The 16,552-nt window shown below is 45.6% G+C and overlaps 1 protein-coding gene across 9 annotated transcripts in view; it reads right to left on the reverse strand.

The window, feature by feature from the left end:
• Window positions 1-16,552, reverse strand: part of LOC121880357 (nesprin-1-like) — a 258,059-nt gene that overhangs the window by 102,322 nt on the left and 139,185 nt on the right. For all 9 annotated transcript variants that reach the window (XM_042387526.1, XM_042387565.1, XM_042387541.1 and 6 more), the window contains exons 45-49: window positions 4,943-5,117; window positions 3,420-3,533; window positions 2,723-3,244; window positions 2,085-2,606; window positions 1,828-1,938 (exon numbers count right to left, since the gene is read on the reverse strand). In XM_042387526.1, the coding sequence (XP_042243460.1) occupies window positions 1,828-1,938; window positions 2,085-2,606; window positions 2,723-3,244; window positions 3,420-3,533; window positions 4,943-5,117 (1,444 nt within the window). The remainder of the gene's footprint in view (window positions 1-1,827; window positions 1,939-2,084; window positions 2,607-2,722; window positions 3,245-3,419; window positions 3,534-4,942; window positions 5,118-16,552) is intronic.

Below are 16,552 nucleotides of genomic sequence, written 5' to 3' on the forward strand. Positions count from 1 at the left end.
ATTTGAAAAGCCGGCTGTATGTATTCATTCATGTCTTGATAATAAAAGTCATCATCAATAAATTTCTGCATGATATATCAAAATTACAGAATAATTTTTTATGGGTTAAAAAGAGTGGGTTAAAAATTCAAAACTACACTAAAAAAGCGGCAGGTTAATGAACATCTAGTACAGAAGTGTTATATGCAGAGAGCAAGAACGAACTAGAGACGAACCACGCACGAGGTCACCACATCAAAATGCCTTGGGTGCCTGCTGCCTGGACCTCACCTACCTACCTCCTGCCTCACACGCTGTACCGTACACCTGTGTTATGTTGAGCGGTGCTTGTGTTTCATGTTGCAGGTGTCAGGGTAAACCGTGGATGTGTTCGATATTGCACCGTGGTAATGTTGGATGTTGCACACGTCATTTTCATTAGTGTCGTCATGATACACGAGTCATGTTGCACTATACCTGTATAGTCACATGACACAACATGTCACATGATGTGTGTGTCCTGCTACGCCAAGTTGGTGTTGTGTTGCATGACTCAGGGATTTGTATAACACATAGCACATGTTAAATGATGCATGTTGCAAGTAATGAATGACATGTTGTATGATGCATGGCAATATACAAGTTGCTACTTGAAACATACATGATACAGGAGATATATGCATGGGTACATGACAAACTGTACCGAACATTACACGATGCATGATATACAATATTGCAACGAACATGGCATTTAGCATAATGCATTGTATAAACATGAAGCATGTTGCAAGACAAGTGTGTGTGTGTGTGTGTGTGTGTGTGAGCAGTAGCAGCCTTGTGTCGAGGCAGCGAGGCAAGGCAGATAGTCTTACTGAAGTACCCAAGCAGTCAGTCACCCAATGGACGAGCAGATATATAGAGAGATAGAGAGAGAGAGAGAGAGAGAGAGAGAGAGAGGAGAGAGAGAGAGAGAGAGAGAGAGAGGAGAGAGAGAGAGAGAGAGAGAGAGAGAGAGAGAGAGAGAGAGAGAGGGAGAGAGAGAGAGAGAGAGGGAGAGAGAGAGAGAGAGAGAGAGAGAGAGAGAGAGAGAGAGAGAGAGAGAGAGAGAGAGAGAGAGAGAGAGAGAGAGAGAGAGAGAGAGAGAGAGAGGCCGGCAGTTACCCAGGTAATACTGGTGGTGGAGCGCAAGACGTTGTTGTTGTTATTGTTGTTATTATTATTATTATTATTATTATTATTATTATTAACATCATCAAGTATCGTAGCTTACTGGCAATATTCCCACAGTCGTAAACAAAGAGGATTCCTTGAGAACCCAGGAAACAAGAAATGGAAAGCAGCCACCTTATAACTCTAGATATTATACTCTTATACACTATTTCCCTTAATATACTACGTAAAAACATTATTAATATTACTTTCATTGTTTAATACTTATATACACCAACTAAGTGCATTAATTATTATTATTTTTTTAAGTCTGAGAGATATAACTACGGTTCTATTATACTAAGATTAAGTTACTTTATTTACTCATTAATCACGTCAGCTGCTCTTCACTGATAGAGTGAAAGTGCAGAAGAGTGCAGTTGAGAAAATACTACGAATATTGCACAATGCACAAACTGATCATTTGGTGGAACTACCAGGACAGCCAGGCTATAATATTACTTTATTAATAGAAGATTTAAAAATGTCTGTTCTCTTGATTTATTTAATGTTTAAAGTTAAACAAACGTTGACACTGAGGTGTGAGTAGGTGTTACAGTCACACGTGAGCTACTGTGTTGCGGCAGTTCTGTTAGTTCACCACCAATGGTCAGGAGTCAACAAAAGCCTCACACTTACGTTCTGCTCAGCTACTGCCTTGTCACGGTCACGGGGGCTGTAGGTGGGACTGGACACCAGCCTCAGCTGCTGCTCTACCCCGACCATCTGCTGCCGCAGTCGCTGGATCTCCTGTGTTGGTCACGAGGGGAGGACCCCAGTTAGAATATGCAAACAGACCTCTTGGTGGGCTACGGCCTGTAGTCGTGACTTTTATATAAAACATGAAGTTAAACTGAAGCAAATCGTAGCCCTGGTTATTGTCACTCATGACTTACCTGTTGGTAGGCGTCCATCTGGTGAACACACGCCTCCAGCGTCTTGCAGTCCTCCTTAACTGCTACCTGTAACTCCCCCAGGCGTAACTGCAGCTGTTCATTCTCATGGGACACCTGCGCCTCTGCACACATACGGTCACGGAAGTGCACCTGCAGCTTCTCCATGGCCATCACCAGTTTGGTCTTCTGGATCGTGACATCGGCCAAGGCCTTCTCACGAGCGGCCAACTGGTCACGCAGTGAGCGCTTCTTGTTCTGTGGGTTATCTAGCGACTGTCGCGTCTTCTCAATCCATCCCGCCACATCTTTGGACTTACGCTCACACTGTTCCCACTCTTCGCCCATCTCCTGAAGCAGTGCCATCACTTCCTTCAAGCTGCTCTCCACGTCAGCCTTCTCTTGTTCCATCTCCGCTTGCTTGTCCGTCAGTGGGCCAACATCGGAACACTGGCCAATCTTGGCTAGTTCGGCGGTCATCTCAGAGACCTGCTTGTTGGCCCACTTGCAATCCTTTACGGCAGCCTGCAAAGACACACACACATACATGTAACACCAACATCCATATGACACAAAAATAAACAAGATTAAAAAACGTGTCAATAATTATTAAGTCAGCACAGTAAACATGTGATGCTTACCGCATATTCTTGCAACTTGGCGCGAGCTTCAGGTAAGGTGGCGAACTTCAGGGGTTCAGAGAGGAAGTTACGCTGTCTCTCGACCCAACTGCGCAGGGAATTGTACAGCTGGATGAACAACTGCCAGGACTCGAGCGAATCGCCCACCTGAGCCTTCTTGTCCTCCAACCAGTTCCTGACCTGTTGAAGCTGCTCGGTGAGGGAGGCGACGGTGTTGGCCACAAGTTCCCTCTCACTCTGATTGCTGGTGCGTTGACAGATCATGTGGCCATGACGTGTCACGCGTTCCAGCTGGTCCGTTACACTACCAATCTCACAATGAATCTCCTGCAGGAACTCCTTCAGCTTGTGGGGGTCCACACTCTTGTCCTGCACCTTCGACTCAGCTGACTGAATCCACGCTTGCACCGACTCCACGTCTCGGTGATACTCGAAGCGAATGGTACGAGCCCGCTTCGCCTCCTGGTGTTCATCCTCCATCTTGGCTACTGCACTCTCTGCTTCTAACTCTAGATTGGACAGCTGGCGGAGGTGAGGCGGAGAGACAACATCATAAATAAACAGAAGTGAACAAATAACATATTTTTGCCACAAAGCCAAATCAAACATGAAAAACAAAAGTGAAATACATACATACATACCGTATAAGGAAACATTTTCGTGTATGAGTCACTAAGACGCAAGAGTGGTGACTCACCTGACTAGCAATTTCTTGTGGTAAAGATCGACCTTCAGTTATGTAGTGACTCTTGGTCTTGTTGATAAGATGCCTGGCTTCGCTGGCTGCTTGGTTGACTCGCAATCCAATACTCTGTCCAGAGACAACAAGCTTTCTGATATTGTCCTTCGTTAAAAAATATACATATATCTATATATTTATCTATCTACATGTATCACATTGGTTATCACTGGTTCAGTCCTGTTGTGGTTCTAGAGACAGGTGTTACCCCCACTATCATGGGGAGGCGTGGGGTGCCTGGTCACACTCAGCTGCTCTCTTAAAACAAAAAGGGGCTATCCATTCACTGGTTGTGGTATAATGACAGGCTAGGATGTTCATATCGCCAGGATAATATTCCCTGTCCTCTTCACAAGAGTTCACAACTCTGACTGGCTACATAGACGCCTGGACGCGCGCCACGAATCAGGGAGGAAAAAAGTGGAGGCGGTGGGGTAAGGAGAAGAGGAGTGGTGGAGGGGAGGGGAAGAGGGGGAGGAGGAGGGAAGGAGTGGTGGAGGGGAGGAGGAGGAGGGAAGGTGTGGTGGAGGGGGACGCACGTGGTACCAAACCCAGAGTATTTATAGTAGTGCATTTCCCCTCGTTTCCCTTGACTAAGAGTCGTGCACGGGATGGTGGCGAGTGCTTGCCTGTGAGGGAGTGCTAAGGTAAAGTAGGGAGTCAAGAGTTTGTTGAGGGTGTGATGCAACTCCCGTGGGCACCATCAACGGCGTCAGAGCCACAGGAGGCCAAGGGCAATGCGGGTGCCAGGGGGGGCGTGTGCCAAGTTTCTCCGCCAGTGGTCTAGATATAGCCCAGTCGCCCGTGCTGACGAGACCCGGGGCAAGGAGTGTTATAGCTGGGTGAGGGCTGCTGATGCTCCTCCTCCATGGTAATCAACCCCGTCACCACCAGCGACACTCTGAGACACACTGGGGCGCCGCCAACACCAGATAACAACCCGGTAACACATCATTAAAACGAACCACCTAATAATGAAACAAATATCACACGTAGAGTAGACACACCAGCTTATTTCACTTTAAGATTAATCACCCTAACATTAACCCAAACTACCCAGGTAGCTTTAGGATGTATAATCAGGTGAAATAAGCTGGGGGTCTAATCTTCAGGTGAACCAAAAAATAGTGATATAAATAATCTACACAAAAAAGGTAAAAACGCAGTCATTGCTCTACACTTGAACACCTGCCAGAGCCGCCCTACCAGGAACAATAACTTACCCACCTCAGCCTGGGCGTGAAGTATACTTATCTCTTACTGTGAGGTGTAGGGGGGGGGCTGTAAGATGGTGTGGGGAGGGTGTGGAGGAGGTTGTGGCAGGGATGATTGGAGGAGGGGGAGGTTGTTACTGGGAGGGAGTGAGTGGGGGTGCTGTGGCAAGGATTGGGGGTGTGGGGGCTCTGGCAGGTGGGGGAGGGGACGAAATGAGGGTAATAAGGGAGGGAGGGAGGGAGGGAGGGAGAACACCACCACCCTACCTGTAGCTTATCCTGGACGGCGGAATGGTCGTGGTGGTAGAGGTCTAGGGCGGCGATCTCGGTAGCAGCGTCGTGGAGTACCCTGGTCGCGTCGTCCAGTTGGGTCTGTAGATGATCCACGAAGGCCGCCTCGCCGCTCAGCCACGACAGTTTACCTCGGAGGCTTTCGACCAACCTACGAGGAGAGAGGAGAGCGGGGTGTAAACAAAAGCTCGACAAACACCTTAGTTCAGAATAATCAGTTTGTGGGGATTGGGTCTGTTAAAGCTAGGAGGGTAGTGTAAACAGACTACTCCATGTTTGTTTACTTGACAATCGATTAGGTTAAAGGCAAACAAACTGAAGAAGCAACAACTCGCAGGTATAAACAAGTCGTGCAAGTCAAACAAAGAACAACTTTTAACTTTACAAAAAATAGATAATAAAAATGTTTAATAACATCATTAATAATAGTAATGGCGCAATTTACTTCCATATTCCCGTTAAGTTATTCCCAGCAACAGAGAATCAACGTCGGTGTCAGGTGTGGTGAGGTGAGGTCACGGTAGACGAACACGACGCAAAAGCAGAGAAGTGATTAGGTTGGCAGCGCGACACGAGTAGAACAAGAACAGGTCAGCAATGGTGCAAAAACGCACTTGAGTTTGGCTGAGCCGTGTGTGTGTGTAAGGCACTGAACTCACTTTAAGCCATATCAGTTGCCAAAGAAATTTTTTTATTAATCCTTATAAGTCATCCACGTAAATAAACACACAATATATACCAGGTAAGAGTGTATTAATATACGAGTCATGTGGCTCACGTATGTTCATGAAATATTCAATAATAACAACAGGCAAGGGAGGTGGTGGTGTGTGGCGCCGCCAACAGAAAACTGGAATGAGACCCGTTTTCTTGAAGGCTGGAACAGAGGTGGCGGTGGTGGTGGCTGGTGGATTCGGGAATGCAACAATCCCCAATCTCCTGCCATCACGTGATAATGCAGCCACGTGGCGCCCTTCCACCACTAGCACCAGCCTAGTCTAGCCAAGCCTAGCTCGCCTCAACCACTAAATCCCTCCATCCTTAAAACCATCGTCGTCAAAACCACAACCCCCTCTCACCACCACCAACCTCACTCCCACACAATCCCCCCTCATCACCATCATCACTCCCACACCACACTCACTTACACCCCCCACCTCATCGCCAGCCGTCTTCACTCCACTCACGATATTACAAAACATGTTCCTCACTTAATTGCTGCTGAATTTCCACGATGTCATTTGTGTGTGTGTGTGTGTGTGTGTGTGTCAGGGTAACAGTATGGAGTTAAAGGGAGGAGGGAGGGAGTAAGGGAGGATTCAGACAGAAAGGAGGGAATGTTCGGGAAGAGTGAAGGGCGAGTTCAGAAGAAGGGGCCAGAGGGAGGGTTTAGAGTGGAGTGAGTTCAGAAAGAAAGGTAAACTCAGACAAAAAAAAAGAGAAGGAAAGGAAGGAAGGAAGGAGTTATAGTTCAGAAGGAAGGGAGAGAAGGTCAAAGCGGAGCGTGTGTGGAGGGAGAGAAGGAGGGAGGGAAGGGGGAGGGAGGGGAGGGAGGGTGGGAAGGAAGGGTGATAGGGTACGTTGCACAGCCGAGTATTGACGCGGAGGTGGTCAAGTCCAGCCTAGTCTACCGTCTGTACTTCCCCTTCTTCTTCCTCCTGTCAGTTTAGTGTCTCTTGTGTCACCAGCTGTCAGTCTTGGCGTGCCTCACCTACCTTACCTCGGCACAAACTACAAAGAGAATTACCTTGAATCTTAAAAATATAAAGACGTTTTAACATTATCATTCCTTAAAGATAAGTAAATATATCAAATGTAAGTTATTTCATCTCGTATGTAATGGTAAAAAAGCCTTATACTGTATAGAACAAAGTTATCCTAAGATCACTGTAAACTCGTAGAACCTGATAATCACCTTCAACCTGTTCAAAATTCAAGGAGGAGGCAGTGTTGCCAGGTGTGAGCAATGCACCAGTGTTACCAAGTGCGTCATGTTCTACAGCATGGACTGGTGGAGTATGTAACAGTATGGCCAGCGAGCCTTTGTGCCTTCCAGATATATTGTAGACGCCTCATACACGGTTGGTTGTGATTCTGAGTTTCAACTAATTTCCCATTTTGCAATTGATTAAAATATTATCACAGAAAAACATGGACTAGCGATATAACAACACTTCACTATCTAAACTAACAGTCGTGTTCACCTAACATGTTTCTGGACTTGTCGAAGTCAAATTATTTCCCTCTGTACACGATAGTTTTCAATTGGTCAGTTCGAAATATAAAACTGTCTTCAAAAGACCAGTTCTGGTACATGGTTTATTGTGAAAAATCTACAGGCCTAGGACGTTATACACGAGTGGGACTAGCAGTGTCTAGCTAATGCACTGTTGTCATTAACACGTGCATCACTGTTGCTATTTAATAGGAAATTATAAAATGGGCCAAAACACACGCCGGACGTGAGGCAGCTCCGCCCGGTGCGCTCTCAACTATTGATTCCGCCCACTATGGCCAAGGTCGGGGATTTAACACTTTTCAACTGCACCACAGACCCCCCTCAGTTATCTTATTTACAATTCCAGTTGAAGCATAGAAGACCTGTGTTTCTTGTACGCGTCCACCGAGGGCTAGCAGAGGGCGGGCAACAACAGCCTTCACAGTCAGACCGACGAGGTTTTGGCACGAGATCACAGATGGGTGGAAATAATTTTATATTTCCAGGGAAATACTACGTCTTACAACGTTCTCAATACGACGATTTGAACACAAAATCACAGTTCATATAGTGTCTGTATCTAAAAGTAAAAAATATCAACATTTAACACGCCATAGATAGCTCCCACAATCCTCAGCGTGAAGGAGGGGAGTTTTACTGAGGAATTACTGAGCCGCGGGTTACTGCCCGAACATGCTGGCTGTTCCTGCTCTCTGCTGTGGCTGCAAGAGATAATGCAGCACTAGAAGAAGAGGTCAGAGCAGAGGCAGCAGCGATGGAGCAGCTGTGGATGTGTTGGCAGGTGCAAGAGGTGTGTGGAGGACTCATGATTCCCACGGCGGCCGTCCAGTGTATGAGAGCTGGCTGGCTCACCCGGCCCGTCCAGCCCTGCACCCAGACACCACCGATTCCAGGGCTGCCAACACGCCTTTCCTCACCACGATTTTCACCCTTTATTCATACATTACCGACCTTGAACTAACTACCATCACCTCCTACATATGTTACTCTAGAGGTCCAAACGGTGGGGGAGATGTGACACTCTATACTATCACCGGGCATTGTATATGGGGCGACATTCTAGCATCTTCTGCCGGCATGTGACGTCATACCGGATCCTCGGGTACCATGACGCCATGCAATACAAACAAATTATTTCCACGGATACATAAAAAGAGCGACTAACAGCAACACCCTTATTAAAGAGAAGAAAATCTTGAAATTATAAGGTAGAACGACACGCTAAAGCATCAAGAGGAAGATAAAGGGGCGGCGAACACAAGAGCAAAGTCGGCAACGGAGAAGATTTTTGATTGATCCGCTGCCTTCATTTCGCATAGTGATTCGTTTACTCGATAACGGTACAAAGGTGGAGTGACATGGTGCGCAGGGTTAACCCACCACCTCAGGGATACGATACTGCGCCGCCACAACCCTGGTCCAGGACTATGAGTAAAATAACAGGGCGGAGGAGTCGCCCCTCAAACACAAGAGTCGAGCTTCCGTTTTCGCGAAAATGTCAAACTGCTAAAAAGAGAAGCCTCGTGACTCATCCTGTTCCCCCCTCACCCCCCTCTCTCTCCGTAGTAAGTTACCCCCTTACAACATTACATCTATGGATTCGCCTGATCCACTTTATCCTCCTCCACCTCTCCCCAAATGAAGCTTATCATTAAACATGGTATATACCCTGTGTGTGTGTGCGTGTGTGTGCTCTTGTACGAGGGAGGAAACCTAGTGAGGGGTAATGGGTGGTGTGTAGGGAGGGGGGGGGAGGGTGTCGGAGTCTGTCTGGAATCATGTGTCTGGATTCCTCCTCCCTCCCTCATACCTCTCCACCCCTCCCATCCTCCCTCACACCTCTCCACCCCTCCCTCCTCTCCACCACCTTCCTCCTTATCACCACACATCCCCACAATCAGCTTGATGTCGTGTGCCTTTCCCCAACATTGTGTTTACTCTCTCACTCACACACACACACACACACACACACACTTCATCTTTATCATCCCTTTTTTCTCAGCTCTTAATTGTTTTCTCTGCTCCTCACCATCATCATCACTACTACTACACCCCAACTTACACCACCATGACCACCCACGCCCCCCCACACCAGTAAACAGTGAACGCCGCAGCTCCTGAAATATTCCAGGTGTTAACTATAATCAACGTGCAAGTCTTCCCTCACTGGGTCACTGGTAAGTAAATTTGCTCACTTCATTAAAAAACAATCAAGTTACATTATTTCCCGTTAGTTTCATTTCTTCCCTCCTCACAAGATGTTAACTCCTACCTCTCTCTCCCACAGATAACTTCCCTCTTCTACAGGTAATTTCCCTCTCCTCCCACAGGTAACTTCCCTCCCTCTCCTCCCACAGGTAACTTCCCTCTCCTCCAGCAGGTAACTTACCTCCCTCTCCTCCCACAAGTAACTTCCCTCTCCTCCCACAGGTAACTTCACTCCCTCTCCTCCAGCAGGTAACTTCTCTCCCTCTCCTCCCACAGGTAACTTCCCTCTCCTCCAGCAGGTAACTTCTCTCCCTCTCCTCTCATAGGTAACTTTCCTCCCTCCCTTCCTGCCTGCCTAAAATAATAGTCTATCATTAAGTTCTTCCAGCCGTTTATTCCGTAGTTCACCTTCTTCCTGGATGAACCTGACTGACTGGCTGAGAGAAACAGTTTGATAGATAAGACATGATAGATAGATAAATAGATGCAGATGAATGATAGATAGATGGAGTATATTACACAGCGAGGTCTAATGGAGGAGGAGGAGGGAAGAGGAAGAAAAGGAGAAGGGAGAGGGAGTGAAAGAGTAGGAGAAAGAGGCAGAAGGCAAGGAACTCTCGAGAGAACAAGAGAGGAGGTTCTCGTGCGTGGCAAATCCTTCCAAGTGACTAGAGGTTCAGCCCTCGAGGAGTTACGTCACTTGAGGAGAACACGAGAGAACATTCAGAGAACACGAGAGAACACCGAGAGAACACTGAAAGAACACGAGAGAAAGATGAGGAAGGGGGAGGGGGGGAGGGTTTGTGGGGGTGGGAGTTATGTTGTCTCTTGAGGTTAGGTTAGGCTAGGTTTAGGCAAGGTGAGGAGAGTGTAGGTCAAGGTGAGGGAGAGAGGTAGGTCAAGGTGAGGGAGAGTGTAGGGTCAAGGTGAGGGAGAGTAGGTCAAGGTGAGGGAGAGTGTAGGTCAAGGTGAGGAGAGTAGGGAAGGTGAGGGAGAGTGTAGGTAGGGTGTAGGTCAAGGTGAGGGAGGGTGTAGGTCAAGGTGAGGGAGGGTGTAGGGGAGGGAGAGTGTAGGTCAAGGTGAGGGAGAGTGTAGGTCAAGGTGAGGGAGAGTGTAGGTAGGTGAGGAAGGTAGGTGAGAGAGTGTAGGTCGTGAGAGAGAGTGTAGGTCAGGTGAGAGTGTGAGGTCAGGTGAGGGAGAGTGTAGGTCAAGGTGGGAGAGTGTAGGTCAAGGTGAGGGAGAGTGTAGGTCAAGGTGAGAGGTAGGTCAAGGTGAGGGAGAGTGTAGGTCAAGGTGGGGAGAGATAAGAGGGTCAGTGATAACAAATGCAGGACGGCAGGACAGTACAGGTTGAGAGAGAGCGAGAGAGGGTGGAGGAGGGTGAGGGCGGGCCGATCAATATAACAACCCAGCCTGCATATATGACAGTGCACCACTACCACCACCCACACGCAACCAACCACCCCCCTCCCTGTCTCCACCACCACCGTAACACCCACTGCACCTTCAACCTCCCCCACACACACACACCATCCCCACCCCACACTCACCATCCTCACCCCCACCCACACCATCCCTCAACCACACACCATCCTCACCCCACACACCATCCGCACCCCACACACACCATCCTCACCCCACACACACCATCCTCACCCCAAACACCTACCCCACCCCACACAAACCATCACCCCACACACCACCCCACACACTATTCTCACCCCACACACCATCCGAACCCCCACACACACCATCCAACCCCACACACCATCCCCACCCCACACACCATCCCCATCCCCACACACACCATCCCTCACCCCCACACACACATCCCCACCCCACACACACCATCCTCACCCCACCACCATCCCCACACACACACACCATCCCCCACACACACCACCCCTCATCCTCACCCCACACCACCATCCTCACCCCACACACACCATCCCCACCCCACACACACCATCCCTCACCCCCACACACACTATCCTCATCCCCACACACACACTATCATCACCCTTATATTCTGTCTCTCCCATTTCCGCCACACCCTAACACGTGCTCCACATCCTCACATGCAAATCAACCTAACCTAACCTCAAATGACATCAACACACCAACCATCAAACTCACTCCTCCACCGCCTCACAAACACTCTTACTACGTCATTTACTTCCCCGTCCCAAGCAGAGGAAGGCATAGGTAGGTTTCTTCCCTCCCAGACAGAATGCTTGCTGGAAGTGGGCTCGGCTTGGCGGGCGGGAGGGCAGGCAGACAGCGAGGCCCCACACCAAAGCGGTAGTGCTCTAACAGTGGCCCTCACTATCGACCTCCAGCACACACCCACGTCTGGGGGGGACTTGAGGAGCGGAGAAACTGTCTGGCCCACTCACTGTGTGTTTTTTTTTTAAGGGGGGAGTGGCAGTGATATGTGATAAAGCAGGAAAGAGAGAAAGAGAAGAGAAGAGAGAGAGAGGAACATTTACACACAAAAGCAATCACAGACGATAACACCCACCACGCCACCGACGTAACTTGTTAAACACACACGTATACCAGTCCACAGCACATGTCCACGAATACAAACACAGACACCAACATCATCTTTCCTCCTATACTAGTTACACACAGCAATGTTGACATAATGCCAACAGCCCCCGTCAACTACACCCACCATACTGCTTACAACAACGTCTGCAACACCTGTATGGCAGCCTCTACACAGTACCCAACAACCCCCACCACCTCCACCCATAACAACAAACACCAATTCTCACACAACACTGAATGTGGTCGACTTTCGGGTTCGCTGGCAACCACTGGGAGAAAAACCAGTTCAACTTGATCAAATAGTTTTCCCACCATGTTCAGGTCCCGTCTTACCTGTCAAATTCTACAGTCTTCACCTCACAAGCTGCTCTCTGACGCCTCACCTTCACCAACCCACCAGTAACTACTGCTGGGGAGGAGCTGGTATGTATTGTTCATGCTAATTCCTTGTATTGAAAACGAATCCCTAATTGAATCCAGTTTACATGCCAGCTCCAGTCGTGCCTTACGCTTGACCCTGTGGGATATTCTACATGCTTGTTGTAATGTAATAAACTATTCTATAAAAAAAAAACAATTTCGTAGTCGACAGAGAAGAAACAACTGATTCTCACTGTTAGGGAGTTTTATGACTACGAAAAATTTATCTCAAATAATATGAAGCATTAATTCACCCACGATAAGAATATTAATCATAAAATCCCCAATTAATTCTTTTAATCTTTCTTAAATGTGAGCGGGGCATTAAAAATTATTCTCCCCATTTTATTAGAGTAATCGTTTTCGACTGCAACGCCTTCATCGCTCCCTGAGAAATAATGCATCATTCAACTAAGTTTATGCAGCTTTAAAATTTACGACCTAACTCAAATAATTATTTATTCATGTACACAGGAGAGGAAGTGTAGATACTGGATAGTGTTATTCATGGTAACACTATTATCCGAGTATTGGGGAGCCAGCAGGCAGGGCGGAGGAAGGACACGGTGTCGGCGGGACAGATTCCGTAGCTTTTGCTCTTTACTATGGGTTCTTTGCCAGAGTCCTTGAAGCCTAACTTTCTTTCGTCTACCAACGTAACTAATTCATCCTTGACTGTGCTTACAAATCCCCCGAGACATTCTGCCAGTCAGCACACCAAGACTTACACTGGGCTCTTGCAATGCCTAACAATATTTAATATAAAATATTTTATAATAACAAGAGAAACATAAGAAACACACTACCTTGTGTACACGAAAAATGACTTAATTCTAGCTTGATTTCAGTAACCAAAATATCCGAATATTGATATGTATCATAACTGTACTGTTACTAACTTCACACATACGGGAAAAATGGGGAGAATACAGTACCACCAACTATCTGCCCACATTACGTACATGAAAACTAGGTCACATTAGACCAATACAAAACAAACTTAGATAACGTACAACTGCATAAACACAGTCACCAAACCAAATGAGAATATCAGGAAATATATGCAAACTAACTGATGTCTGTCTAGCTAACACGCACCTTATTCTACCACTAAAATTAACCACACCAAATACGTGTACTAATATTTAAGGTTATTTTACGTAACATATAACTTCAACTACCACTCGTTGTCACCCGGTGATGAGCAAACACACTAAACTCAATAACCCTGAAAGCTTCACATACCGTAAATTATATTAATAATTAATAATAATAATAATAATAATAATAATAATAATAATAATAATAATAATAATAATAATAATTTCATGGAGTTTTGTCATTGAGGTGAATGCTGACTGTTCTCGTGTTGTACAGACTAGGAGATGAGAATTTGATATCCTCGCGAAGTTTAAAAAATATCAAGATTCTTGTCAACAAAATGTCATAAAAAAACCAGACCAACTTGATAGATTAAACATCAATGTAATTCTATCATGATCAACAACACTATTTACCACGGTCGACAAATTAAACTTTCAACATCCATGGATGGTTTTGATCGCAGTGAGGTGTCAAGGCCGTTTCACACCAGATACGATACTTTAACTATGCTGCCGATTTTCGGTCGCGATGCTTACTATATGAGTGCCACACCGGATAATATGCAAGCTATGTTTTTCGAGAGAGAATGGTTTTGTTTCGTCAGTCGAGATGGAAGGAAGTGTACAGTGGTATTCTCAGTAAGAAGAGGAAGAAGAAATTTTACTGCTGACTCTAACAATGTCATCGAAAAGAAAAAAGAAGTGGGTGCGTGAGACAAAATAATGTGAATAGACCAAACTTTGGCGAATACCATCATTTTGTACAGGAGATTTCAAGTGACGAAGACAAATTAAAAAAAAAAAACCCAGAATGTCTCATGTTCAATTCAATGAAGTGTTATCCATAATTGAAAAAAATATCAAGAAACATGATACCAACTACAGGCAGGCTATAAGCCCCAAGGAAAGGCTAGCCATTACTTTAAGGTAAGTTGAATAATAAAAATACTTGCATGAAGCCTTTATTGACATTAGCCAACATTTAACTTATATATTTGGTCATTATCATTAATAAAATGGTTTAGAGTCTACAGTAGGGCGCAAAATGCCAGACCGCCTCTCGCAAGTGTCAGTACCGGACTGCTAAAGTGCTTTGGTGCGCATGCGCGACGAAGCTATGTCGAGAAAAACAGCTGGGCGGGAAATCTTGGAAACTATATGTACAGCATCGCATCCGGTCTGAAGAGGCTCATAGATAAACAGCAGAAGCGATTTATTTTCGATCTGCAGCGTAGCTAGTATCGCACCAGGTGAGAACCAGCCTTCCTATTAGGCTGGGTGTGTGGAGGCCGGAGGAAGCAATCACCGTACACCAGCTAACATTAAATCTAGGACACACACACACAGTTGGCTCTCATACATCAGGGTGGTATTCTATCCTGCTCTTTCTTACCTGTGATGAAAGAAAAGGTGAGAACTCTAGGGAAATTCACTGAAGGGATATTACCCAAAAAAATAAAAATAAAAAATATATAAAGTGCAGGAGTTGAGAATATGACCGAAGATGAACTAAATAACGGAAGCAATGTCCAAAAATACATGATTGTTTTTGATGATAATATGAGAGAGAGAGAGAATGACACATCGAGGACCGCCACCACCAGGACAGCCTAACCTACCTGGTATAGCTACAGATAACCGTGTTCCCTGCGGCTTTACCCACCTCTTACTGTGTTACGACGGGGAAGTAAACCGTTTCCACCACACGCATTTGTCTGTAGTAAAGCTCGCTCATTGCCACACTACAACATAATCTTCCCATTTTAAGATCGAAAATTATGCAAAATTCGCCAAAGACCTTCCTGTTTTGCTAGGCTCTCACCGCTAATTTGTTAATCCCAGGCAAAAACTCTCACAGTCACACACGTATTTGGAGGGAAACCTTACTCTCGACGAGGCTTAAGGAGATTACCTCAATAACTGCTGAGAACAAGTAATGAAACAAGACGGTTTAGTTCAGAGAAAAACCGAAGCCTAGGCCTATCTATTATGTATACAACAAATCCTAGCATGTAAGGCACACACATACGAGTCACATTATTATATACAGACCGGAAATAAAGTATACTAGAAAATTACTAGTTTACGATTTAACTCAAAAATAGGTCCATAGTTTATAGTGTAAATCAGGAATCGAGTCAACACTGTACACATAAAACGTAAGTCGCAACTTAGTTTTAAGTTTAATAAGGCGGTTTAAAGATCAAATAAGGTTTGGAGAGGCCGAGAGGAAGCCAAAAAGCAATGTATAAACTAGGAAGAGGCAAGTCGTAAATTGGTTTAACGTTAAAGTCAGGTTAGGTGAACTCAGGAAGCAGGTCAACATTATACAGAGAGAAGAGGTATAAATTATAAACCGCAGCGAAACCTTTAACTGATTATATGAAGCAAAAAGTCGTATATCGAGGGTCCGTTACATGTGAAACCTCCATCTAACGAACTATAATAGAGATGAAAGTGCGTTATATCGAGCGTCCGTTAGATGCGAACCACCCATATACTGGAATAGATGGAGAGAAATCCGTTATATGGAGGTTTCACTGTATAAGATATTATAATGGACTGTTTAAATAAGATTCAACTAAGACAGAGGAGCCGGTGTGCTAGTTAGGTACAGGAGTCAGGTGGACAATTAGCCCGGGATAACACAGACACCAGCAATGTCAAGAATCCAATACCCAGCTTAGTTTTAAATGCTCCTTCTTAGCCAACATTCTTGACCTTTATGTAATCCAATGTTATACACAGCACAGTAATGTTGTGTTTGCATTATATCACCTGAAATATAGCCTATTATTCTCGAATCATATAACTGTATTTACATTTCACATGTTATTATATTTACCGCCAACATATTACTATAAACAAAACGATAAATAACGGAAATATGAACGTACTAAATTGATCTCTCTGACAACATTGCGTAATAATTACTAACATAACATACAAACATCAAACTTAATCAGAGCGTAAAACATTCAGAAAATACGACTAAATTCCCTTGAAAATTATTTTTGAAATCTAGTTCAGTAATAGAAAAAAACTGACCAATGACGACCGACT

Source organism: Homarus americanus, unplaced genomic scaffold (genome assembly GCF_018991925.1).
Source record: "Homarus americanus isolate GMGI-L3 unplaced genomic scaffold, GMGI_Hamer_2.0 scaffold50564, whole genome shotgun sequence".
In the NCBI taxonomy this organism is placed as follows: Eukaryota; Metazoa; Arthropoda; class Malacostraca; order Decapoda; family Nephropidae; genus Homarus; species Homarus americanus.